Source organism: Phyllopteryx taeniolatus, chromosome 14 (genome assembly GCF_024500385.1).
Source record: "Phyllopteryx taeniolatus isolate TA_2022b chromosome 14, UOR_Ptae_1.2, whole genome shotgun sequence".
Taxonomy (NCBI): Eukaryota; Metazoa; Chordata; class Actinopteri; order Syngnathiformes; family Syngnathidae; genus Phyllopteryx; species Phyllopteryx taeniolatus.
Genome location: NC_084515.1, coordinates 8107977 through 8135329, shown reverse-complemented (window position 1 = coordinate 8135329; position 27353 = coordinate 8107977). Strand labels below are relative to the sequence as shown.

Sequence of the window (27353 nt, the reverse complement as noted above, 5' to 3'; positions counted from 1 at the left end):
AGGGGCCAGAATATCTCCAGTTGTTAACTGACGAAATAGTGGGTCAAGGGTTTGAAATAAACTGTAAATGGCTAAAAACATGGGCAGGAAAACTGTGTGCTAATCACTGAGGTAATTCTGATGTCTGGGGGAAAATATTCTCATTTTACATAGATTCACCTTCTAAAGATGATGTTGGTCTTCTCCAATGTTTTACTGTTGGTCCTGGATAATCAAGAACAACAATTATTGTTTTCCTTCATTTAGTTGTTTGATAATGTGAGGTTCTAATTAGTTGTCATAGTAATGATTTTAGTCGTCATCTCACCTCATTCGCGTCTGCGACCTGACAAGTCAAAGAGTAATTATTTGCTCATTATTGAATGAAGGCATTTATAATTAGCTTGACTTTTACGCAATTATTATTTGTAGCAGTAGCCTTTTTCTTCTTCTGTAGCTTTGTCTCCTCTACTTAATGATTTTTTTATTAGAGTGCAACCTCCAACGTTGCAATGACAATTTGGAGTTCAATGAAACTTTTTAGGAAAAAAGTTCAAACCATAATCAGCATTTCTTTTGTGTTTCGTGCGCTGAAAAAAAAACCTTCCTGGGAAATCGTTTTAAAATTACGACTACTCAGTCAACCAGCACACCACAGAATGGATTGCATCTGACTTTGGAGCGTCCACCGTATTTTCGGATAATTCAATGTATGCATTGTCTGTGTAAGTAAACAGTACCCGTTCCCTTCTTGCAGATGTAGGGCAGATTGTAGTTGCAGGGCACGTCGTTCCACTTGCCATCCTCATGAGCAATGGTCACAACACAGTCCTCGCCTCCTGCAAAGAAGTTATCTGGCTGGCTCTCCCGCCAGTTCTCGTATATCTGCAAAATAAATGATTCAGTTTATTTATCAGCGGGCAGCACGGCTGCAGTCTGGATTTCATTTTATTTGAGGGATGAAAAAAAAAAGCACAAGCATTTTCGCACAACCTTCTGGTATTTAGGTAAAGACATTATCGACGAACATAACATTTCACACTGCGGCACAATTAAAGAGTTCTGACTGACCAGTTCGCTGCCATCAGTCCACTGAAAGTCGTCCTCCACTGTGCGGTCATTCAGACTCACCCAGGCGTTGTCATGACCAAGACCTTAAATGAACCACCAACAACATTGTCAGTAAATCATTGTTAGCTGCAAATGTAGTATATTTACCAGCCACACTTTTTAGACTAATTTAGAGTCAATGATCTGGTTCGTGTTTAAATTTTGGAACATTTAAATAGTTTAAACACAACAGCGGCCTACTAGAAGTCTGCCTATCACGCCATTATTTTAATATACATTTCCTAATCTTACAAAACCAAATAACTACAATGTAGAACTCACAGAAAATAAAGGTTTTATTGCACAAACCATCCGTCATCACAAACTTGTCACTCTTCAGCTACGATTAAGGGGTAATTTAAGTTAAGGGTAAGGGTTGGTTCAAGAGATTGTAGTTCTAGTAATTTACTCAACCTGCAAAAAATGAGGATGTCTGCTATTGCGCTTGAACTCTTCATATAAACATTTTGTGACATTTCTGTGTGGTGATGTGCGATGAGATACATCTAATGTAAAATATCTTCATCGGGTCAATAAAAGTTGGGAAATACTGACATAGCAAACGTTCATAATCTATTTAGATCCTATTGGAGAATTTTATAAAAAAATGTACAAACAATAATATTTTGGTTGACGGGTGTTTCCATTTTTTTTTCAGGGCAAAATATAAACCGCTGTCTTTAGGAGTTTATTTTGCTTGATTAAAATTAAACATGATTAACTTTAAAAAGGCAGAATTTTTCTATATACAGTAGATGTGTCAGACCTCGTTAGATGGTGTAGTGGTACCTAACGTTTTGGACAGTGGTTGTAGGTAATTTTTGTATATTACATGCTATTTCAGCATTATTGTTTGTGTTTAGCATCTGTCTCGCACCCCAATTTACCATTGATAAACTCCTGCTCACTGGCGGAGGTAACGCTGCTCAAGTGGGCGCTGTGCTCTCTGCAGTCTTTCTCTGCATCTTCCCACGTGTGTCTGTGGGTGAAGTACCTGCGAGAAAGAAAAAAAAAAAACACCCACACACATTTTGTCCTGTTTCCATCATTTACACAAGCTCAAGCAAGCTCCTGTGGTACTGATTAGAAAGAAGCACAGCATGAAAGCAAAAGTTTGCATTTACAGGGCTCACGAGGGAGCTTCATTAAAACATGTTTAAAAGTGTCTTTGAAGGAGGAGTGCCTCACAACTACCGTGCCACAGACCGCTACTGAGAGCTTCTTCGGAAAGGCCAAAAGGCCCAACAATGAGCCAAAAGAAGAAGCGCCTACAACTTAAAAAAAAAAAAAAAAAAGATGCATTCAAGAGACAATATCAGCAGTTTTACTTAAAGTACGGGTTTATCGCTACAGGTGATTCTCACCCACCAAGCCTGCTCTGCTTAATGTGGCGACAGGCTGACAAAGGCAACGCTTTCAATACTGTCAACAAAGGACTGAATACATTGCCTCCATTTCCACCATCCCATCTTTTTTTTTATTTTTATTTTTTTTAACCTGTGCTGTTCAGCTGCATGGCCTTGCAGAATGGTGGAGCTGTATGCCTTTTGTGCCTGCTTATTTATGAATTTTCTTTTTAATTACTCTGGGCGGCACGGTGGACGACTGGTTAGCACAACTGCGTCACAGATCTGAGGACCTGGTTTCAAATCCGGCCTCGCCTGTGTGGAGTTTCCATGTTCTCCCCGTGACTGCGTGGGTTTTCGCTGGGTACTCCAGTTTCCTCCCACATTCCAAAAGCATGCACAATAGTTTGATTGATGACTCTAAATTGCCTGTAGGGGTCAATGTGAGTACGAATGGTTGTTTGTTTATATGTGCCCTGCGATTGGCTGGCGACCAGTTCAGGGTGTACCTCGCCTCTCGCCCGATGATTGCTCCAGCACGCCAACGACCCTAGTGAGGATAAGCGGGACGGAAACTGCATGAATAATTATTCTGATGTTTATTGAAAATGCAGCTGGACAGAAAAGGGTCTTAGGGGACAGACAAAGGGACAGAACGGACAAGAGGAAAAAGAGTGCAAATCACAGCAAAAGAATAGTTAGTGTTGATATTTGACCACAAGTAACGTTACAACTGTCCAATTCCAAAAATTCGATTAATTGTACAGCCCTACTAGACAGGTATACCATATGTTTTAAAATGCCACTTTGTGTTATTAGTTCATTGCTAATTGCATGTTTATTGTTTTGACAGCTCTCAGAAACAAGGCTGAGAGGCCTAGCTAGCTACCGCAGCTTGCTATCAGAACGGTAGCTAATCATCAATCTGCGTTTTGACCAAATGGCAGAATGTAACAATACTGTTACTTGTTATTTTTGTTACTTTTCTGGTTGGTCTTAATTTAAAAAAGTCTACTTTAAAGATAGTTGTAACCTGTTTATGTGTTGTGTTGATTTTAGTTTTTACAGTCAGGCACCCAGGACACCTGTCAATTAACCAATTAGCGATACAGCGAAATACGGAACTATTTGTGTTGGTGGAGTTGAATAACTGGTGCATAAAAGGTTGGGGACCGCTACCAAGAGTTTCTTACCTGTAGCAATGGCCGTGGAACTTCCTCCAGCCGTGCTCGCAGCCTTCTATGTCTGCAAGGGAAAAAAAGGATTTCTTTGTATTCTAATTGAAAGAGCAGCAGCAAAGTAGAAGGTAAAGATGGGAGGAGAGTCATTTGGCAATTTGAAGCGCTACATAAAGGACGGTTTTTCCTTTATAGCACACAGCGTCTCCTCTCTGTTGCATCTTTAATGTCCATTAATTACGTGGAGGATCCATTGACTACTGCAAAGGTTACAGAAGAATTGTGGCTGTGCTTTTGATATGCATTGCACATCAACAGATCATCTCAAATCTATCAGATCATACATAAAGCAGAATTGTATATACATGGGCAAAACTAGTCACACAAAAAACAAAAAAAGGCTGCTAAATGCAGAAGTACTGATCTAGCTTCTTCACGTGAAGTTGAAAAAGTACACAATCTCAGTTTCCCCATTATTTAACCACGTAATCCATTGTTTGTCCATTTGCACCTGCTCAGTTTTTCACCTCTCACCTTTCTCACATGTGTCTCCTCCATAGCTGGGCAGGCAAAGGCAGAGAAAAGAATCAATCTTGTCGATGCAAGTACCTCCATTTTCACATGGCTCCGACTGGCAGTCGTCGACGTCTGCGAGGAGGAAGAAAGAGAGAGAGCGCGAGAGAGAGCGAGAGAGAGAGCGAGAGAGAGAGAGAGAAAAAAGATGTTGCGTAAGTGGAGGGAAGAAAATGTGTCAATTTGTGTGACATTCAGCCACTAATACAAAAACAATTCTGCCATGTGTGTTCTTGCTTCGAAGGACTACATTGATGTTCAAGAGCGGAAGTTTTATCCCTTTTTGCATTTGTTTTGTCCTACCCATTGTGTCACATAAGGAGACACTCTCAAAAACCTCCAATATACAATAGCTTCTGTGTGCAAATGCAGCTTAAATGCTCATTCCTTACAAATAACAAATACAGTGATGCATTGAGAGAAGAGTTTCATTCAGTCCGTGACTATGTTTGTAACTAAAAGCAAATGAATGGAAATGCCATTATTCCATTCCACTCTCAATGGAAAAAAATAAATTAAATAAAATTAATAAGAAAAATAGCACTTTAAATTGTACTTTTTTTGCTTCAATTCAGGTGGTACGGTTGATGACTGGTTAGCACATTTGCCTCACAGTTCTGAGGACCGGGGTTCAAATCCCAGCCTCGCCTGTGTGGAGTTTGCATGTTCTCCCCGTGCGTGCGTGTGTTTTCTCCGGGTACTGCGGTTTCCTCCCACATCCCAAAAACATGCATGGTAGGTTAATTGAAGACTCTAAATTGGCCGTAGGTGTGAATGGTTGTTTGTTTATATGTGCCCTGCGATTGGCTGGCGACCAGTTCAGGGTGTACCCCGCCTTTCGCCCAAAGGTAGCTGGGATAGGCTCCAGCACGCCCACGACCCTAGTGCGGATAAGCGGAACGGAAGATGAATGAATGAATGCTTCAATTCAATGGACATTGTGCTGCTCCTTCTGGTGTGTGGGCCTTAGCCACCTGGGGCAGTATAATACAGACAGAGACACACACACACACGAGTAAGTTCCACAACAGACTCAGTAAACTGCAGTAATATTAGTATTATTATGTCAGCTGTCTACATTTGTTGCTCCGTCATTTGTGTCCAAGGGTTATAACACCGCAACACTGATGCTATTCCTTAGCCAATCTATAGTGTTTGTTATCATAATGCTAAACTGACTGTGTAACCTGCTCTGTGATATAAGGTTATTTACTTATATTGCTTAACAAATTTCTCAGCCCACCACTCAAAATAAGTTTTAAGCCACATCTGCCCAAAATTACCAACAATGGACATTAAAAAACTTGATTATGTATGTTTCATAATGGTTAAAACACCAATATGTAGCAGCTCCATCCATCCATTTTCTGTACTGCTTATCCTCACTAGGGCTCTTTAAACAAAATTGTATTTTCAAAGTAGGGTAATAGTGAAGTCCATTATTATTTCTAGATTAAGATGTCAAAAATAGTTATTTACTTACATTCCTTAATTTGTGACTTCTGAGATAAGGCCAGTGAGTCAGTTACATTTTTAGTTATAATGTTAAACCCGGTGGCACGGTGAAAGACTGGTTAGAGCGTCTGCTTCACAGTTCTGAGGACCGGGGTTCAATTCCCGGCCCCGCCTGTGTGGAGCTTGCATGTTCTCCCTGTGCCTGCGTGGGATTTCTCCGGGCACTCAGGTTTCCCCCAACATCCCAAAAACATGCATGGTAGGTTGCCCGTAGGTGTGAATGGTTGTTTGTTTGTATGTGCCCTGCGATTGGCTGGAAACCAGTTCAGGGTGTACCCCACCACCTGCCCGATGATAGCTGGGATAGGCTCCAGCGCTCCCGCGACCCTTGTGAGGATAAGCGGCTCAGAAAATGGATGGATGGATGGATGTTAAACCCATGGGAGCCCACTGAACTTGAAAGAGTCCGCATTCAGCACTTCATGATGCTGGATAGTCTCTTCTATGAAATGTTTAAGCCCTACTAACAACCTTTTTTGGGTAAAGGTCCAGTTAAACACACAAAAATTTTGTTCACCTCTATTAAATGAAAAACAATTGAGTCCATCCATCATTAATGTACTGTACTGTATCCAGTCACATACACCCAGCCATCATAATGTACATTATATATATATATATATATATATATATTATCTATTCTAGCAGTGATCAAAATCCTTGTGTGTTTTTTGGATATACTTGGCAAATAAAGATGATTCTGATTCTGATTCAGATCAGTAATAGTGTACATCAAAAATCCATCTATTATCTATATATATGGCATACATTCATCATCTATTTTATGCAAGAATTTCATATTCATCAATTCCACATCCACCAATCATCCATCATCTATTCTATCACCCATCCATCATTAATTATTGCATCACATATCATAAATATATCCATCATATAAAATAATCCATCATCCGTTCATCATATATACTGTATATACACTCATCATCACCATCATCCATCTTCTATTCACACTGTATATCACATACATTCACCACACATCAATAATACACCATCTACCTTTTATTTATCCATTTGTCCATAATTTATATACAGTATCAAACATCATTCAGTCATATTTAGTCATCGTCCATTGATCCATCCATCATTCATTCATAATACACATTTATCATTCATCCATCCTTGACAACAAACACAAACATAATGGTGTTCTTAGGAAATAAGGCGAGTGGGACAATGAGGATGTCACCACTTGTGGTTAATTTTATTCATTCATGTTCACTTCCTTGAGAAATGATTGCTTCATCAGTCAAGTGTGCCTTAAGAGAACCAATTAAACACTCCAGTTTGCTCCTTAAAGGCAGACCAAGCCGATTTATACCCAGTGTCACAGACTGTGCAGGTGTCTAATGTGGGACTTCACTATGGCTCACAAACATCCCTAAAGCATCATTAAGTACACCATCACAATGTGATTACATCCAGTACAAGACCTGTATTAAACATTCTACTTTTACATAGCAATTAATGCTCCTTGTTTATTTTTATGGATGTGGTTCGCAGTGGCGTATACTGTTGTACTGAGAGGTCTTTCTAATATTTCAGTGATCTAGCAGCATAGTAGAGTGAAATATTAGAAACCACCTCGGATGTATTGGATGCTACGGTGCTCCCCGCTATATTGTGGTTCATCTTTCGCGCCCCCACTATGACACTTTTTTTAAGTCATCATTTTTTTAAGGGTTTTTACAGTACAGTGTTCCCCCACAATTACGGAAAAGCACTACTTTTGTCTAATTGAAACTCCTCAACTCACTTCAACACAGTTGCTTAACACTAAGATACCACAAGATGGCAGCAAGTCACTATATGTCTCAAGAAGCTCCTCAATTCACTTCAACATAGTTCCTTGACACAAGGATACCACAAGATGGCAGCAAAGCACTACTTTTGTCTAAAGTCAGCTCCTCAATTCCCTTCAACATACAGTAATATCCTGGCACCAAGATGCCACAAGATGGCACCAAAGCACTACTATTTTTCTAAAATAAGCTCCTCAACTACCACTACGTTTGTCTAAATGAAGCTCTCAAGTCACTTCAACATAGTTCCTTGACACCAAGATGCCGCAAGATGCCGCCAAAGCCTTTTAAACGCACACAGACACTACAATACGTACAGTTTTGTACACCTTTTTATATTTGCAGTTAGTTTTTTTTAAAAGCGTGTTTTGATATGTTTAAATAAGTTTCAATGTGTTTGAACTGTATGTGAAGGGAAAATAAAAAAAATTGTGGGTAGGTCTGGAAAGTATCCATGCGATAAATGGGTAGGGGTACCTAATGTTTTGTCTGGTTCACAGCCAATGAACTGCTCTAATGTTTGTTTGTGGGTAAGATTCCTTGTCAGTGAGCGATAGCAGCAGTTTGACCTTGAGGGAGCATCACATCATCCTAGTTTGGCAGCCTGTCAGTCCGATGTTTGACCCGGCGCACCCCACCCTTCTGTATTGAACCCCGAGACGGACAGCCCAAGTCTTTAACCTGCCGTTGGAGCGCTGCTGGAGCGCCTTCTGTCAGTCTGCACCGCCTGACACAATGTCGACTTTATTATGCTGGTGTGCGGAGCCGTGTGTGTGCGTGTGTGTGTGTGTGCGTGTGTGTGCGTGTGTGTGTGTGTGTGTGTGTGTGTGTGTGCGTGTGCGTGCGTGCACATGCATGTGTATGTGGAAGCATCACTCACCAATCTCGCAGTTCTCCCCCGCGTACCCTTGTGGGCAGTAGCAGCTGTAGCCTGTTCCTTGAGGAAGGCACTTGCCTCCATGCAGACATGGGTTTGTCACGCAGGGCTCCACTGAAACAAACAATTCAACATGGGGAGGGAGGTTAGGAATTTGAGTAGAGGTTGCTACTTAACTGGACTGATACAATGGTTATCGAGGCTAAATAATTCCAATCAATTGAGAATAAGCTTGTCGTAATGAAAAAAGAGGGTAAACAAAACAAGTGTTATTTTTTTTACATAACCTTTTAAAGGTCACCTCTAAAGATGCTTGGAATTTCAGAATGTTTCCCCTAGAGTACATTTCAAAATAAACATATTTGTTTTTGTGACTTGTAAAATAGTTTCAGCTGAATTTCTTATACTACTATCTCATTTTATTCCATTGTTATTACCATTAACAAACCATTTTCACAAATAGCATTTTGTGCTGGCTGTTTTGAAAAAAATGGTTCCTTAAGGGCTGGTAATCTTGGTTTAATCCTGTTTGATTGCAATTGAAGAACAAAAATAAAAACAAATACACTATAAAAAATCAAATTTAAAAATAGTTCTGATATAAGAGAATCTTCAAAAAGAAGTAACCCAACCTATGAGTTGTTCGAGATACAAGCCATTTTTCGGACGAGTTTCTCCTTTGACTTGCGAGCAAAAATTTGAGATAGGAGTTCTGTATGCCGGCAGTGAATTCAACTCACTTCACAACAAGCAGCAGTTTGGCAGATATAGAACATATTTAAAAAAAAAAAAACAAAAAAAACAATAAACCTGCCCGCAGCCATGCAATGCTAATTAGCCATCATGGCAGCTCAGCCAAAACCAACTCCTTCACACTCATATCCATTTCGCACTCCGCCTCCTTTCACCGGGATCAGAAGCCAGAGCGCTTCAACCTCGCCAAACACTCACAGCCACCGTTGTCATGGTTACCATATGGAAAGCAAGCCCCGGCTCGCTCGGCTGAGCGTAGCGGGCAGCGTGAGAACTTCAGACATTAGACATCCTCGGCAGAAATGAGCAGACCCCCCCCCCCCCCCGCTGAATGTGTCGGCCCTGCCATTCACCCACTAAATGCGTGCATGCGTGTGGTCTGTTTCCACAATTACACATTTCCATATCAATTGACGCACCACCACGTGTTTCTCCCCTTGACCGCTCATTATGGCGACTATGGGTCTTTGAAAAGCACCACCCGTTTATTCTGGTCGCGAAGCTCTGCTTTGGGAGTCTTTGTTCTGCCATCGCTGACAGTGTGTACGTGTATTCAAAGGCTTGTGTGGTGTTGTTTGCACCGTGCAGTGGGTGAAAATCAATCACTAGCCTATGATTATTCTCCAGGCCACTAACTCAGCAGAAGACGGTGAGATCCTCAAAAGACCCCTGTGAAATATGCAAAAAAAACACGAGTAATTTACGCTCACCCTAAAATGGTTAAAATTGCCTATATTAATAGATTAATCCAAAAATATACCACAAAATATGATTCCAAACATTTTAATATACCCTTAAAAATAAATGGTTTACAGATGAAATGCCTCAGGAATAACTGCATTCTTTTTAATAGCCACTCTGCAGAGCAAACTAATACACTTGCAGCTCTCCGCTAACAAGCTCCTCCCCAACATATGACGAACTCTGTCAGGCGAGATGTATGACTTCAAAATACTTCCTTGAACCAACTACTACTTTCCTATTAGCCAGGGGTTTGGTGCCATCTTGGTGCAGTGTTTTAGAAAGAGCATAAAAGCTAAGATAGGTTCTACAACAACAACAACAACAAAATGCCCAAAAGTGAATTTGTAAATAGTGAACTGCAAAAAGGTGGTTTCTACTTTACAGTGGTACTTTGACTTCTGAGTTTTATTCGTTCCATGACTGAGCTTGTAACTCAGTTTACTTGGACAGTGGAAGCTCGGTTTACCAACGACCTGGTTTATGAACAATTCCGCTTCTGTACAATTTTTTTAAAAGAAAGATTACCTCAGGTTACACACAATTTTTGGTTTACAAACAGTCTTGGCATGGCCGCGGAAGGCTTGGAACTTTGTTTTTTGCCTATAATGGCTGCCACATCCCACAATGCAATGCCCACTGCAGAGTGATTTGCTTCAACAATACTATTATAAAGAAAGGACTTCTACATACTAGTACTTTATTTTCCCAATTGAAGTCAGTGCTAAGTGCATTCATTCATTGAATTTAATTTAAAGTACACCAATCCGGGCCAAGAGTTGCAACCCCTCTACATCGGTCAAGGTCAAGGCACACCTGGGCAAATATCAAGTGACATGGCAAGCTGAGCTATGAGCGTGTGCTTTGTAAAGATAAACCTTGCGCGATTGGCTGTTCATTAAAGTGAGTGGTGCAGAAAAATCAATAGTGCGTGCGGGAGGAGCTGACAGACTGAACTGTCCTCTGGTCTGCGCAGCATCTGACACCACAGACACAAACAACAAGACTAATAGATTCATACACAAAGGACAAATGTGATCCCTAAGGCATTCGTCCACTCATTTTACGTGGAACTGTATTGACTGGATATGTGTGTGTGTGTGTGTGTGTGTGTAAGCCACATGCCGACCATTACATCAGACATACGGAAAGCCGTTTCAGCATTTATTTGACATCCTTTATGTCCAGCTTAAGGTGAATGTACTACTATGCTCTTTGTCCTCACTAGTAAGACAATTCAACATATGTGCAGAACAACAGTGTCTTATGAGTAGCATTTTTCCTTTTTTTTTTTTCCCCCTCCCACTGCTAGTGCCACTTTTGGCTTAATAGTAACCAGTTAAATCTTAGTAGTAAATGACTGCGTTGCACTCGTAACACTACAAGGCCCTCCTAGTATGCATGTGCACTAGTAGCCTCCTTGACCCTACTAGTGGCACCAAAATGCCCAGTAGTAGTTTTGCTTCACATTTAGTTGTCCTAATAGAGTGCAGAAATGTCATACAGTAGTGCAAAAAAATGTGTTAATGTCTGACAAGCAACAGCCGAAAAGTGTTTATTTTTCCCAGCTCCACTAAACGTCTCAGCAAGGTCGGTTTTGTGTCGACTCGGCTTGCCAACTTTCGAGTCTTTGAGCGTAGCGACACCAGCATCTTTCAGGTAAGCTATCATTTCAATTAAATTGGCAGAACGTGACAATGTTGTCACAGGTAATGAAGTTACAAACCGAGTGTGCCAGAAGCCCATATCCCGACTGCCGGCTTTACACTTGTATTTAAGGTAAATCGACCAGCTGGCTGTGATTATCACAGACTAGTACTACTACAATAAAAATCCCTACGATAACGTTGATATCTAAGGGATGTGCTCCTCATCCCCCCTTTTGCAAGCTGTCAGAGGAGGAATCGGGTGCTGATTTTGCTCTTGTTTATTGTTTACTGATGTTAATTCATTGTTATTTATTTTATTATTGTCTTGCTTTTGCTGGAAATCTGTCAATAACGTTTCTTAACCTGAATTCTGGGTCTTCATTACAAACAAACAGGAAATTCGGTTATTTTAAAAAGTCAGTATTGTTTTTCACATTGGATAGCAAAATGTACTGAACCTGTAGTGTGATGTTTTCAACCGCACCTTGGTCAAGTGAATGCAGCACTTAGCCAATCAGCCAATCGAAAAGGTGCTTGGCCCCTCTGTGCCCCCCCACCCCCACCCCAAAAAAATTTATTACCAGCGTTTTGTTTGCCTCGTCATGCCTCTTGATCGCTGTTGTTTTCTCCACGCCCTGCCATCAAGCAACTGACTGATGAAGTGACGATGAGCAAACACAACCTGCACCCCAACAACCAGGGTTCGAGGAAAGCCATTACCCTTCCCCGCTCCCTTGCAAGCTCATCCATCCCCATCTTGAGTTTGTGTGGTTAAGATATCAGCGTTTGTGTGTTTACGGCCCTCTGCCTGCATATCTCTGGGGTAGACCGCTCAATCAATCAACCTTCATCCCGACCACAAGCAGCCACAGTCGGTTTCTCTCCCCGAGGGCTCGCTCGTCGATGCGATTTACAGCTGTTCTCCCCTCTTACCGCCAGTTGGTAGCTTTGACATACTCGCTGCAGAGGTACAAAGTAATCACCATAGAAATGTAGGATGTCACCATGCCCCATGAGGATTTCAACTGGCAGGTGATAGGGTGTTTCCGACCAGCGTGCTCATTATCAAGTAAAAATTAAGTGGAAAAGCCAGCCGGCAGCTCCGCTGAGATACAGACTTAATCAGCAGATTGTCTACAATGACGGAAAGGTGGTCTCACCCTTTTTGATGAGAATACAGCCACGGGTTAACACTGTATTATTTTGAAGCTATGAAGTGGTGACAGGGAGGAAATGAAAAGGCAATCTTCAGAGATAAACCCTGGAACTGGAATTGTATTTTGAATTTATAGCTGGTTATAACAATTACAGATGAGGGCCATTACCATAAATTCCTATTTATTACCTTTTTGCCTCATTGACCTACTCACATATTGATGATTCCCACATTAGGTACACACACACACACATATCATAGCTCATCAGGGACAAGTCATGTTTGACAGCTAGACCATCTGCCTTCAGGAGGCGACCGTGTGAGGTTCATTATTTGGCAGCAAAACAATCAACAGCTACATTATTTACTCTTCTACGCCTAATCAGATGAACCTTGAAATGGTTGCAGATCATTCACACAGACTATCACTCCGGACTGGTGTTAAAACACGAAGCGGCACCTCATCACCAAGCCGCCGAATTACGCTTTGTCAATTAGTGTGTCGATGAGGCATGTGGCGCATGCAGCAGACACACGGCCAGACACAAATACTCATCAGAAACACCCCATCACCTAGTCAACATCTCCACATCTGCTGATTATCATAAATCAATGGTGATGGCACTGTAAGCTAATGCTGATCTGGGCACCCAACAACACTGCAGCTCTGCTTACTTTTTGTCTTTTACGGGCCAAAATCAGAAAAGCTTGCTGAGAGACAGATTTTCGGTTAAAAAAAAGCAGCTCACAAAAAATACCGAATGCCTAAGTCCAACCCGAATCATCACATTTGATGGATTGTCAAGCGCTCTAGAGAACCCAACTTGTTTTCCCCACAATACTCTCCCTTTAAAATAAATATAAACCATCTTCCAACAGAAGAAATTAGAGTTGACTTTGTCAAACAAGCATCTAATATCCGGCCTTTTGGTACCCACAGTTACCAACTAGTCCACGCTCACTAATAACGAGCAGATATGCTTTGTTAAGGACAAATTATTACAATTATTTTCGCAATCTGATGATTGACTGTTTCATAAATAAATGCTAGAGCAATAATCTTGACCTAAATGTAAGCATTCGTCATAATTGCACAGCAAGAGAGAAATAGACCATTCCCATATAATTTCCATATTCCGTATATGCGTTTGTAACATGATTAAATTCAAGTGTGGCTATTTTGAATTCTAAAAAAATTATACAAAGATGTGTATTAAACTATGTGATTAAACATTTATGATGTATGTGCTGTATTTTATGTACTATGAAAGCTTTTTATGTCTGTGCCTCTTCTTCTGCTTTGTATGCTTCAGTGAGGCTCTTTCAGTCCATAGTTCTAGGATGAATATCCCTTTTATTTGTTTGTTTTGTATTATGCGCCTGAATGTTACATGATTTGAATAGTACCTGTGAATGTAGGATTCTTGTTATTATTGTTCTGCATGTTTAACAATGTTGAATAACCTGGTACAGTAATTTCAATTTTATTTTCTGTTTATATTCTGTTTTTTTAGGATGACTTTTGAACATTTATCCAGGGACGACAGATAGAAAATCTGGCCCTTTCACAGCAATGTTTATTATGAGCATTGTCCCTGTTCAATAAACCATTAATTAAAAAGGTAATGTCCAGTATATTAAATCATGCATCATTGCAAAAGGTTAGGTCAATTGAGATAATAATAATAAGGAGATGGAATTAAAGCAGGACATCAGTGCTCACCAGCTGGGACCAGAGTGACGGTGCTGACATTGAACCTGCTGCTCTCCTCCTCCATGTTGCCCGGTAACGGGGACCCTGAGCCCACAGTCTGGGACCAGGCGGGCTCCTCCTCTTCTGGAGGAGAATCCAGAGAGACGTTCAGAACCGGCACGCTCTCAACTGGCACCCAGTCCAGCAGTGCCACGGGGTTAGCAGAGCTGTTCTGGTTGTCTGAGGGAGGAAACTGAGGAGGGCCTACTGATTCAACCGTTGTCGCTGGAGATGATGCTGCTGAAGGGGAGAAAAATGGTGCCGACTGGGATGGCGATGGAGACGGGGTGAGAGTTGCGGTTGACGTTGAAAAGGATGAAGTAGTGGATGATGAGCTTGGGGCTGAAGAAGCGGAGGGCTCCAAGTCTGCTTGGACAGATGGGGATTGGGTTTCAGTCGAAACGGTGGACAGGAGTTTGGGGTCAAAAATCGGAGATGAGGAGGACATCGCAATGAGGCCAGGAGTGGTGGTAGGGGTGGTGGTAGTGGTCTGTCCTTTCCTGTGACCTCTTTCTCTAGACCTGGACCTTTCTCTTGGTTTACTGGTTCCGACTGGGCGTCGCGAGACTTGAATCTCACCTTTGGCCTGCGCAGCTGTAATCTCACCACTTCCTTCATCCTCTCCTCTTCCCTTGTCTTCTCCTCTGCTCTTTTCCTCCCCTCTGTTCTTCTTCCCCCTACCTCGTCCACCTCTGGAGCTGGCTCGGGACGTCACCGTAACCTCCTTCTTGTCACTGGACTGGGTTGTGGTCTCGACATCTACGCGGACCCAGGTTTCCCCGCTAGATGAAGTGGTTTCAGTGGCCAGGGTGGAGGTAGTGGACAGACGCCTCTGTGGACTTTCCTCATTGATGGTTGCCTCGGTAGTTAAGGAAGTATTGGAGGCAGTGGAAAAAGATGTCAGAGGAGTGGATGATTTTTCGTTGGCTGAGGTTGCATCATCCTGGGAGGCACCAATGGAAACTGAACTTCCCCAAGAAAAGGAACCTGCAGATGGTCAGGAGGGTCAAGAAAAGAGGAACTTAAGAACTGTGGCAGAAGAAGAACAGAGGCAACTCAAAGAAGTGTTAAACTAAAGGAAGTGTGACACCATTAAATAAAAACACAGACATCAAAGTCTAGACAGGATACCAGTAAAAACAAGTGACCCACACAATCAGTAATACTTGGGACATTATTAAAGGTGCCATAGTTTACCAAACCAACTTTCTCTAGTATTTGGGATGTTATATTGGCTCTATGGTGCCTCAGTAAACATGTAAAATATGAATTAAAATCGTCCACACAGTCCTGAGTTCCAGACAAATTAAGACAGCTTTGGCCAAATATGGTCAGAAAGGGGCTTGTTCCTAATTTTTGCATATAAGCCCATGTTTTTCTAGTCTTTCCGAGATGGACATACCTTCAAGAATAAAATCCAGCTCGGACTCCAGCCTCTTTTTCCTCTTGGGGTTTGATTTATTTTCTCCACAAAATTAACTTACTGTATTTTGACTTAAGCATTTGAATTAAATTGTTGGACGCAGAGGATGGGGCAGGATGGGGCAGGACCCCAAATTTATCTGGCCCAGGTTGGGGTCCATGCCAGCAAAAAGTCAGCCAGATACAAATCCTGAAAGCGTCAAGTCAATGGAGCAAGTCTATGGCACTATTACACCTGAAGTAGTCTACAATGTGAAACAACCTTTTTTGGGGGGGGGGAAACTGCTGGCCTGCCAGAAAAATATTAATTGTGTTTCTCACAGGGAAAGGTTGTATTGAAATACACTAAATATTGTCTTTGAACACCACAAGGTTCCACAATCATGGAAAGACCCAAAAGCTCTCTGCAATGAGAAACACAAAGAACGAGACAAAAGCCTTACAGGTTTCTTCAGATTTGAATTGAAAATCTCAGAAAGGATTTTATTTGTAATCATATCCCACTTAAACATTTTGAATATGTTCAGCCATCCAGACCTGACAAAATGCAAACAAAGAAGATAATGATACAATTTCTCTGTGAACTGCCAGCTTTCAGGTTAAAAGATGTTCTCCACACAAAATAATGTTGGGAATAGCTAATATTAACTGTCCCTAATTGCCACCTTGAGAAAGACATTTACAGAAATGACAGCGCTGCATGACAAGAATAGCGCCAGCCAAGAGGATTTTATTTATTAATTTTTCGATAAACTCCGTTACATTTCTCTGTATTCGTTCTTTTGCACATTAAACACAACTGTTATCCTAAAACATAATCCCAAAACATAACAATATTGTTAAAATATAAACCACTCATTACTGTATTTCACCCCTGAAGCTATTTTGACATTTGAAACAGGCAAACCACAGATGATTGATAACAATAATAAGGGCTTCATGTGTTCTTTGCATAATCTAAAGCAAAAGACTTTACTCTGTTCTGAATTATTAATTTCCGTTTTTATTATGCTTATGGGCGGCACGGTGGACGACTGGTTAGAGCCTCAGCCTCACACTTCTGAGGACCGGGGTTCAATCCCTGGCCCCGCCTGTGTGCAGTTTGCATGTTCTCCCCGTGCCTGCGTGGGTTTTCTCCGGGCACTCCGGTTTCCTCCCACATCCCAAAAACATGCGTGGTAGGTTTATTGAAAACTCTAAATTGCCCATAGGATTGAATGTGAGTGTGAATGGTTGTTTGTTTATGTGTGCCCTGCGATTGGCTGGCAACCAGTCCAGGGTGTACCCCGCCTCCTGCCCGAAGATAGCTGGGATAGGCTCCAGCACTCCCGCGACCCTAGTGAGGATAAGCGGCTCAGAAAATAGATGGATGGATTATGCTTATGTCTTTACCTAAAACACTTATCTTATTATTACAGTTAATGTGCTTGGAAAATGTATTACTTGAAGCCACAAAGGCATAAACTCAAAACTAAACATCAAAGTACCTACCTGGTAAGGCTGTACTGGTCAAATTTTCTTCATCCTGCTTCGTCTTATTTTTCACATCTATTTCACCCACCGCTCCCTTGGGCGTTCCAGTTGTTTCCTCACCACCAACACCAGTTCCGACTAGGTAGTTCCAAGGCTTCCAAAAGGATTTGACAATTCCTGAGATGACCTGGATTCAGTTCATATTCACAGATGAAGCTTTACTTCCAATTTCAATTTCAATTGGTACCACTAGCAGGACTTTGAGAATCATCGGTCTAATCTAATCTATTGTTATTTATCCTCATAGCAGAACAAATAAATGTAATCAAATGTCGATACTCAGAAGGCGTGAATAAAAGACTGACCTTCTTCTCAGCAGGCGTTGGAAAAACAGAAGGTCGGAGAAACTCAGTCGAATCGGGCTGAAATGGTTCTCCCCAGTCGATGCTTTGGCCCGGAAATACCTGAAGGCTTACGTATGACTCTGAAGACTCTGAGGACCATGGGTCTGAAGCTGGGAACACAGTATGTATTTATCCGAATGGTTTGGGCATCAGTGCGAGCAAGATGTCTTCAAGTGGGCTTACAAGCATTGATGCCAAGAAGGGACTCCTCCTCCTCAAGGTCTACCAGTCCGGTCCAGTTGGACGGAGAATGGTCACTATCACCTGAGGATCCCAGAGGTGACAAAAAGTAATCACAATCAGATCATACAAAAAGCAACATTTCATACACACAGAATGCAAATGTACTCGCATTGTACTTAAAGAGAACAACAGATACTTGTGCAAAAAGACTGGTATTGATTCAACTCCTGTACTTAAGCAAAGTGGGAAATTTGTTTCAGAGATTTCTTTCTAAATATATTATCCATGTTTAAAGATAATTGCTGAAAATGTGCAAACATTGAAAAATACGTACAGTACTGTAGCGCCGAATTGTGGACATATATTGTTAAAAATGTTTTTCCCCGTTTCAGTTTTCCGCTTTTTAGTTCACTAGCATGGACACTTTAGAGCGCCTCATTGTTGGGCGTAAGTGTGCGTAGTCGGATGTGACAGCCAGTGTGTGGATGGGGGCTTAGCATTGGTGAGGCCATTTTAGAGTGCCTCGTTCTCGCCGTGTTAAAAAAATATACATTCCAGCAAAGGGGATATACGGTATTTTCGTAGCTCAAACATGTAGTAGGGATGTGTACGTATAAGAAAGATGCCAGCTAAAGAAGCATCCATTTATCAGGGGGCGTGGCTTTATGCATTCAGAAGACACGGCAACGGCGTTTGAGAGCGATGGCAACAACTTGATTTTTCGCGATTTTGAAGCCTCATTTTATATATTTGGCAATTTTTTTAATCATTGAAATTTGGCAGGCTTGGTAACAACTCTTCTCTGTGGTGTGTCAAATTTAGAAGACATGTACTATATTTTTTCTTTATCTGGACTTTAAATACAAAAGCAAAAATTAAAAAAAAATTTGTTTTGCTGTCATTTATATAGAGTACAATATCCTTTTGAAAACTTGGCACAATGAAAAAAAAACTGCACACAAAATAATTTCTCTCTTTTATCAACTTACATGGGACTTGTACTGAGAAGAATAAAAAATATATTACCATAGCTTTGCTAAAAAATGATAAATTAGCTAATGATTAGTGGAAAAAAAAGTTGTTGTTTTTTCAGATTCTATGAAAGCGGGTAGTTTTGAATTAACTTAAATAAAGCCATGGATGGGGAATGTTACTTTTCTGTATCAGTTTTCAGAGTTGTCAATGCTCCCTGGTTCACGTTCCTCCATGTTGTTCTTTTATTTCCCACCTTATCAGTCCCCAAGATCTCCTCCACAGTTGACTACCTCTCTCTATTTATGTAATTTTTACATTATGTCATCATCCACAGAGGTTGACAAAAGTAAAGCGCCTATTTTGACAAAGTAAGGACCAATACCCTAAAAATCGACTTAAATACAGAAACAAAGTATTTGTACTTCATTACTTTCCACCAATCCTACATTGATCTACATAACCAGGCAAAAGTTTGGACACACCTTCTTATGCTTGTAAATGAGAAGCTTTCTTCAAACTTTTGACTGGTAATGTATGTGCAAAAAATCTCTTAAATCTGCATTTGATGAATTGATGAATCAGCTGTTAAAGATGTGATAAGGAACAAATATTAAACCTCTAGCAGTAATGGTTGGTGGGCTCTCTGTTGCTGCAGATGCGGTACTGGAGTCTGTGAGGTAGCTCCAGGGCTTCCACAGGGAAGTGTAGATCTGAGAGATGGCGTCTGTGTTCTCCACTTTACCTACAGAAATAAAGATTTTAAAAAATGACAACTCACTATAATATTTTCAGCCAATATAGAGCATAAAAACCTGCTGAAGTAAATCCTTCCTCTGTTTGTGTCAATCCAGCTATTTCACAGTTGCATGACAGTGTGAAGATCTAGCTCAGGATCAATTGTTGCCATAGCTACAACACTGGCTGTGGCATGTACTGTCATTGTTATTACAGACAGAATTCAAGGCTTCCACAGCCTCTAAGCCTGCTTAGAGTGAAGGCTTTTGGACTGTCAAGGACATTTAAAACTACCTACTTATTATTTTCCTCGTCATTGAATAGCTTATGTCAGCAGCCAATCGCTCAAACAACGCACAACTGCAGTACTGTCCAAAGGTTTTGGGTCCTCCTTTAATGTATTGTTTTAGCAATGATCATATCTGAATTATTTTTAAGTTTTTATTAATCTACAGAACATTAACTAATTGTTACTATTACCAATTGTATTAAATGTAAAGTGTGAAGGGGTGCCTTGAGATACAGCTTTTTGTAAAAACACTCGGTCAAAACACTGTAATCATATTTCCCCATTGAAATGAATGGAATCACCTTTAGTCAGTTCCAGCCCCCCCAAAAAAGTGTTTTGTTTTTGAAAAATAAAAATAAAATTCTATAATATTGTGCATAATAAAAACCTACAGAAGTGGCAATTAAATAGAATTTAAACAATTAAACAGCTTCTGCCACATTTTTTACATCAATTCAATAGATATTGTTCTGCTCCTTCTGGAGTATGCACATTGGCCACCTGGGGGCAGTATGATAAAAACATCCGCATATACAGGGCGTCTTGAAGATGGTCACTTCTCTGTAAGCGGCAGTAATATTTGTCAAGGTTTAAGTATATATGCCTATGAGCAGTGTTGGAAAGGTTCATTTTGAACTAGTTCAAAGTTCAGTTCACTGTTCCAAAAATGAACTAGTTGAGTTCATAATTCTGAAGTAAGTTCAACATTTTAAAAATGAACAGGTTCATAGTTCTTTTTTGTTTTTTCTCAATATGTTGCTGATGGGCTATTCCCCTTAAAATACTGGTATTTCATTTTACCATTGCTCCTACCCATTCAGTCCACATTAGTAGCCAGCTGCAGCTTTCTCCCTACAATCTAAAAACATGAGGAAAAACAGTTTTAACTAAAGCATTCTGATACAAATAATATTTTAACGACTAACCAATCTTTACAAATATGTACTGTATTTTAGAACCACCGAAGAACACTTTCCCTCCCATTTACGCAGTGTCCCTGAATGCACTTTGCATTCTCACGCAGCTGCGACGTGCATGCCTGAACGGCGGACGTGGCTGCACTGAATCGGTTGCGTTTATCCCCCGACATGAAGGCTCGTATATAATGAGTTCAGACTGGTTTTGTCCTGGAGCTCCCTAGCAACACCTGGCACTCTTGAATGAAAATGAACCTTTGTTCGAAAATCGTTGTTTAATGCCAGAATGAACGCGTTCTCAATTACGTTCATCAGGCAGAAATGAACTAAGTTCAGTTCACGTTCCACAAAATGTTAACTAGTTTATGAACTTTCGTTCATTGAACACTGCCTATGAGTATTGTTACATTACCCATCTACATGTGTTTCTCCGCCATTTGTGTTCAAATATACGTTGCTTCAAAGGTTTTAGAGGACATCAATGCTATTCGCTAACCTGTTTGTTAGCATTAAGCTAAACAGATTTTTTTTATGGCAAAGCTACAGTATATGGTTGTTTTAAATACAGAAGATGTAATTCTCTTTTTTATGTTTAGTTTGACAGTAAACTTCAACTGGGAGTGGCATTAAACTGCTTGCATATTCTTTTTTGAAGAATTGTTCACGTTATGCTTGTTGGGAAGTGAGTAGAGTTGAGTTCACTGCCACAATACAGTGTTTGTATCTCAAATATTTACTTGCAAGTCAAAGCAAAAAAAAAAAAAAAAAAAAGACTAACTCGAAAAACTCGTAGGTCAGGTCACTCGTATCTCAAGGCACCACTGTTGTATGATAAAAAACACAGCGTGAGTCAGTCTAGTACTTTTTTTTAGTACTTTAGTACAAAATATATATATATACATTTATACATACACAACATACTGTGTCATTTGCAATATAAAGTGTGCAATAGTGTGGCAATACTGATCAAATTGAATTGATGAAATGATGCAGTTTTTGTTTGTTTGTTTGTTTGTTTGTTTTTTACTAGCGAGAAGGAGCTGGAAACGTGGTGGGTGGTGAGTCCTGCTGTGGAAAAGTACTTTTAAAATGAATCAGATTATCTCCTCCCACAATACCTCTGTAGCAGTATGCATCATACAGCGCTGTGATGTTGTCACTTGTGATGTTTGGCGTGACAGTGTGGACTCCAGGCTTGTTCCCTCCGCAGTCCAGGCGAGGGAGGCTGACCGGGTAGCGGACGCTGCCGTCGGAGAGCCAACCCGGGGCGCAGCTATCCAGGCCGGCCTTCCATGCCAGATAAAGCTGCCCCATAGTGGCCAGCTGGCCCCCCAGGGACACGCATCGGTCTGATGCTGAAGACAGAGACAACCTGCCAGGAACCGAGGCGTGAAACACTTCGCCTACAGGCCGGAAATAGAATAGAAAGACAGATCGACACTAGACAGGAGCTCATTTAATACCTGCATTCAAAAGGTTTGACACAGTAAGGGGGGAAGAAAAACATGTTTCTTATACTTTTTTACCAATTGTCCCTGTTGAGGCACAAATAGTGGACTATTTTTAGCAGCACGTTGAACAGCAAGCGCCGCAGTAGCAGGAAGGTGTGCATTGACTATAAATAAACACTCTTTCTGAATGTCACTACTGCAGTCATGTGGTTTGCTCATGTGAGTTGGGCTTTTGGATAGATTGTGGACAGACATTTAGTCATTTCTTACTGATGAAATAAATACAGTGAACCACAGTTTATTGCAGGGGATACATTCCAGATACACCCACAATAGGTGAAAAGCCAAAAACATAGAGACCAAATTTAAAAAAAACTGTTTTTTATATATCGTTTGACCACTCCCAAAAACTTTGAACACATTTAAACTTATCACAAATAATTCTTGAAAACATTGTAAACGCATTTGAACACACACAGAAAAGTGAAAGTGTAAAGGACCTGATATCCTCAAGGTTTGCGCAACCAGGATTGTGTATGCCAAATTCTATAAAATGCTGCGCAGTTCAATTTTCCTGCTGTGGGATGAGTATAGGCAGATGGGATAATTTAGCACAGGCAAGTGGTGAATTACGGTGGCTGATTTTGTGTCGTGAATACTGAGTCGGAAAGCCATACCACTACACACAGCTGTGCCAGCACAGACTTTCTCCCTCATGTAAACATTTCTGAAATGCCGGGAACAAAAATTATCACGACATAGCACACACAAGTATAGTCAAAGTAATTTTGAAGGGCTGACTTGAACCGGCGGCATGGTGACCTACTGGTTAGCACATCTGGCTCAGAGTGCCAGATGGGGTTTAAATCCCGGCCCCGGCTGTATGGAGTTTGCATGTTCTCCAGGTCCTTGGGTTTCCTCCCACATCCCAAAAACATGGATGGTAGGTTAATTGCCCTAAATTGCCCGTAGGTGTGAATGTGCGTGCGAATGGTTGTTATGTTTACATGTGCCCTGCGATTTGCTGGCGACCACTTCAGGGTGTACCCTGCCTCTCGACCAAAGGTAGCTGGGATAGCCTCCAGCACGCCCGTGACCCTCGTGAGGATAAGCGGTACAGAAAATGGATGGATGGATGGTTGACTTGGAGCCAGTCACAAGAAGGAGTCATGCCAAATCACGTATGACAAAATTCCTTTCACCTCTGCATTTCAGTGCGTCTGGGTCATGGGCAGTGCACCCAATTGATGCTGGGCTCTCCCAGAACAATTTTCCGGGTGTGTTGTCCCGAATTTTAAATGTAATGTTACGCAGGATGCATATAAACCTATACACACAATTGTCATGCACTTGGGAGTTAAATATAATAAAGCATGGCTTTTATGCAGTCGCTGGTTCCCCAAAAATGATGGCAGTGATAACTTTTCTGTAACACATTGACATGTTGTTTTGCCTCTTCCACTAACACTTGCAATACCATCAATTCAAACTTCATTTTGTGCTTGCGGTACTCTTCCAAATGTTCCAAGGTAAAAAGCACCAGCGCTATCTGAAGCGCAAAGCCCTTTTTTAAATACGGCGGTCTCTACCACTTTTACACCTGCTTCTAACAGTATGTGGAATCTGTTAGAGTCAGTGAATATGAAATTTAGTGCCCGCTATTTGGGATCATTGTAAATCAGGCCCAAAATGTTTACAAAATACTGTTCGAATTGTAGAGTCTGTGTACATGTATGTGCCTTTAAAAGGCGGGGCCTGGTGGGGTGGCCGATGAGGTCGGCGAGTGTGGCATGTGGGTGTAGCTGACAGCAGCTTCTGTGTGAGTGTGCTCTGAGTGTGTTCAATAAATGGCTGAAAAGTGCATTGGCAATTAAGGCTCTCCTTTCCCACATGCGAAGGCGTTATAAGAAATAAGTATACTGTAAAAACCCATTTAAAAAATTACCATTGGATAAAGGGTCAACTTGAAACCAATTTACTTTTGTTGCATGCAGTTTTCATTCTTTCTGGTTGTGTGTGTGTGTGTGTGTGTGTGTGTGTGCGTGTGTGTGCGTGTGTGTGTGTGTGCATGCGTGTGTGTACTGTCATGCATTTACCGTCCAGTTCTTTTGCAAAGCAGTAGACGTCAAACAACTCTTTGGGGTCCCTCTTCCCATAATTCCTCACTCCAGCAGAGTACTCCTTATGTCCAGAGCAGTCCAGCTCAGTTGACTGGATAGAATAGCTGCAGTGATAAGGTAACATGAATCACCTTCTCTGCCAATAATAATAATATGACTAAAAAACATTGACTGTGCAGCGAAGACAATTACTGGCATTTTATTGGGGGGGATATCAGGAAAACAATTTTAGGTTCCACTGCTACTTTTTACTTTTATGTACCTTTATTGTTTTTTAAGGTTCCTGAGACAAAGCAATTTCCTGCCACGGATCAACAATAAAATACCTCGTGTTGCTACACAGAATTTGTGGAGCAGATACAGTGACTGCCCCAAAAGACCAATGAATGAACTGGCTTATGCCAGTCACACCTACGAGGCTCTTTTATGACAAACAAGGGGCTTATTACTAGGAACAATAATGATTGTGTGTTTGTACATTTTCAATTTTGCATTTGAATAACTGTATTTTGCATAAAATATACATGAGGGAAAAAAAGAAAAATGGTGCCGGGTTGCCATTGTATCTGAGAGGCAAATTTTCCTCATAGTGGTGCCTTGACATATGACTTTAATTTATTCCGTTGCCACACTTGTAACTCAAAACACTGGTATATTAAATGTGGTATATCATTCCACATTGAAATGAATGGAAATGCCATTAATCTGTTCCAGCCTCCCCAAAAAACTCACAAAATTTTGGTTATGTGTTTTTAACTAAAACAGCACTCTATAGTAGCGTATTGTACTTTACAAAAACATACAGTCATGAAATAATTAAATACAATGTAAAGAATTAAACCGTTTTTGCCACATTACAGACATATGGATATACTGTACATAGAGACCATCAAAACCCCTCAATATGAGTCATTCTTCGCAGAGTATAAAGAATATATGCCTGTTAGCATTGTTATATTATCTGTCTACATGTGTTGCTGCACCATTTGTGCTGAAATATCTGTTGCTTGAACAGTTCGAACACCGCTACACCGACACCTTAGCTCGCCTATAGTGTTTTGCACTGTGTGTTAGCTTTAAGCTAAACAAACTTACCTATGTGGCTGTTTTAAGTACACAACATGTCATGCTCTTTGTTTTATGTTTAGTTTGACAGTAAACCTCCACTGGTCGTGGCATGAAACAAATATTTGCTCGCAAGTCAAAGCAAAAAAAATCATGCGAACGATGGCTCTTATCTGTATAAACTCGTAAATCAGTTCACTCAAATCTCAAGGCCCCGCTGTATGTGGCCTATGATTGGCTGGCACCCGTGACCCTAATGAGGATAAGTGCTATAGAAAATCAATAAATGGATGGCTCATTTTTCATTATTAATAAGTATGAATCAATAAGTATTTCTCCAGTGTACAAAGAAAGAGTGGTGGTGTCTAACAAATGAGCACACCAGCAAAGTGGCAAACAGGTAAGTCATTACTTCTCTCCTCACCGGACAGTCTGATCATCCAGCCAGCCGGCTGCACAGCTGGCGAAGCCGTCGAAGTATGCGGCCCACATCTGGGCCGATGTGGCCACCTGAGCCGAGTTCTCCTGGCAGGCTCGCTGGGCGTCTGCGAAGGAGAGGGCGTAGCGAGCGCTGGGAGCCTGGTAATGAAACAGCACACCTGCAGAAGTGCACAAAAGCACACGCGGACTAGTTTTTATCTCTAGAAAAACATGAAGATGTTATTGCCTAAAAGAACATGAAGGCTGCGCAGGAATTTCACAGATGAGCAAACTGAAAGTATATCATTGCCATTAAGCCCAAATGCATTCATTAAAAAACACACATTACACAATTATTCAGGTGAACATTGAGATGAGAAAAAAGGCAGCCCCACGGTCCATTAATCAAGTCAGTCATTGTGATGTGATTGATTTGCTGAATTAAAAATGATTATGCTTAGTTGATCAGAGGTGGCCAAAGTACTCAAACGCTGTACTTAAGTAGAAGTTGAAGAAAAGTAAAAGTACTGCTTAATGTCTACTACTTAAGTAAAAGTGAGAAAGTACTCTCCATGTATGTCCTTTTTGTCATCTTCTGCGGAGATGAAAAAAGTAACAAGCCTATTCTGACAAAGTAAGGAGTAGAACATACTGATATCTGTTTTCAAATTCAGGGAGTAAATGTAAAAAGTCACCAGAAAAATAAATAGTCAAGTAAAGCTGAAAGTACACTGACGAAGTATTTGTACAAACCACAGGAATGCTACCATGTTAACGTGCCGTTGAGATTAGCATAGGGGGAAAAAAGTCATCATAAAAAAGAAAATGAAAGCCGTTGTTGTGTCTGATTTAGAGTAATCCTCCCCAACCATCGCATTTTTTTCGCTCGCCGCCAGGCTTACCGTAGACCACCAGGGTCACGGCGTCTCTCTCGTAGTCGTTGCCCGTGACAACCTGACAGTGGTAAGTGCCCGAGTCGTTGGTACGTAGACTGGAGATCTCCATGGTAGCGTTGAGGGGATTGGCGGCGTATCCTGGCAATCTGACACGGCCGGTGAAAGCCTTATTCACTTTGATTACATCATCTTTGGCAGACAGACAGACAGACAGAGACCATCATGCATATTTTAGAAAAGGATGATACAAAACTCAGCTCAGTTTTTTCTTCTTGTAAAGCTCCCAATATTTTTGCCCATATTTCCATCCATCCATTTTTTTTATTCTTATTTTAAATATAGTGCTTGTCCTTGAGAGATTGAGAGATAATGAGTATAATAAATTAAATTAAAAACTAAATTAGGGTCACAGGAGAGCTGGAGCCTTTACCGGCTGAATTTGGTCAAGAGGCGGAGTACAACATGGACTGGTTTCCCACCTTTGGGAATTTTTTTAGTTTCAGTGAACCTAACATGCATGTTTTTGGAATGTGGGAGGAGCGTGCAAACGCCA

General features: G+C 41.0%; 1 protein-coding gene and 1 long non-coding RNA gene across 3 annotated transcripts in view; one reads left to right on the top strand and one right to left on the bottom strand.

The window, feature by feature from the left end:
* The window catches only part of LOC133488531 (neurocan core protein-like), a 60229-nt gene that overhangs the window by 3772 nt on the left and 29104 nt on the right, over positions 1-27353 (bottom strand). Inside the window, exons 4-18 of one of the 2 annotated variants that reach the window (XM_061796483.1) lie at positions 26807-26989; positions 25909-26083; positions 24396-24523; positions 21967-22251; positions 19524-19649; positions 17933-18013; positions 17711-17859; positions 17364-17532; positions 14421-15437; positions 8402-8512; positions 4148-4261; positions 3629-3680; positions 1977-2083; positions 1051-1133; positions 720-864 (exon numbers count right to left, since the gene is read on the bottom strand). In XM_061796483.1, coding sequence (XP_061652467.1) covers positions 720-864; positions 1051-1133; positions 1977-2083; positions 3629-3680; positions 4148-4261; positions 8402-8512; positions 14421-15437; positions 17364-17532; positions 17711-17859; positions 17933-18013; positions 19524-19649; positions 21967-22251; positions 24396-24523; positions 25909-26083; positions 26807-26989 — 2925 coding nt within the window. Of the gene's footprint in view, positions 1-719; positions 865-1050; positions 1134-1976; positions 2084-3628; positions 3681-4147; positions 4262-8401; positions 8513-14420; positions 15438-17363; positions 17535-17710; positions 17860-17932; positions 18014-19523; positions 19650-21966; positions 22252-24395; positions 24524-25908; positions 26084-26806; positions 26990-27353 lie in introns of both variants that reach the window. The other variant, XM_061796484.1, reaches the window with a different exon arrangement.
* On the top strand, positions 11424-22452 carry LOC133488535 (uncharacterized). Its single transcript, XR_009791681.1, has 4 exons — positions 11424-11551; positions 17725-18028; positions 21879-21926; positions 22030-22452. It is a non-coding gene; the product is annotated as an uncharacterized LOC133488535 (long non-coding RNA).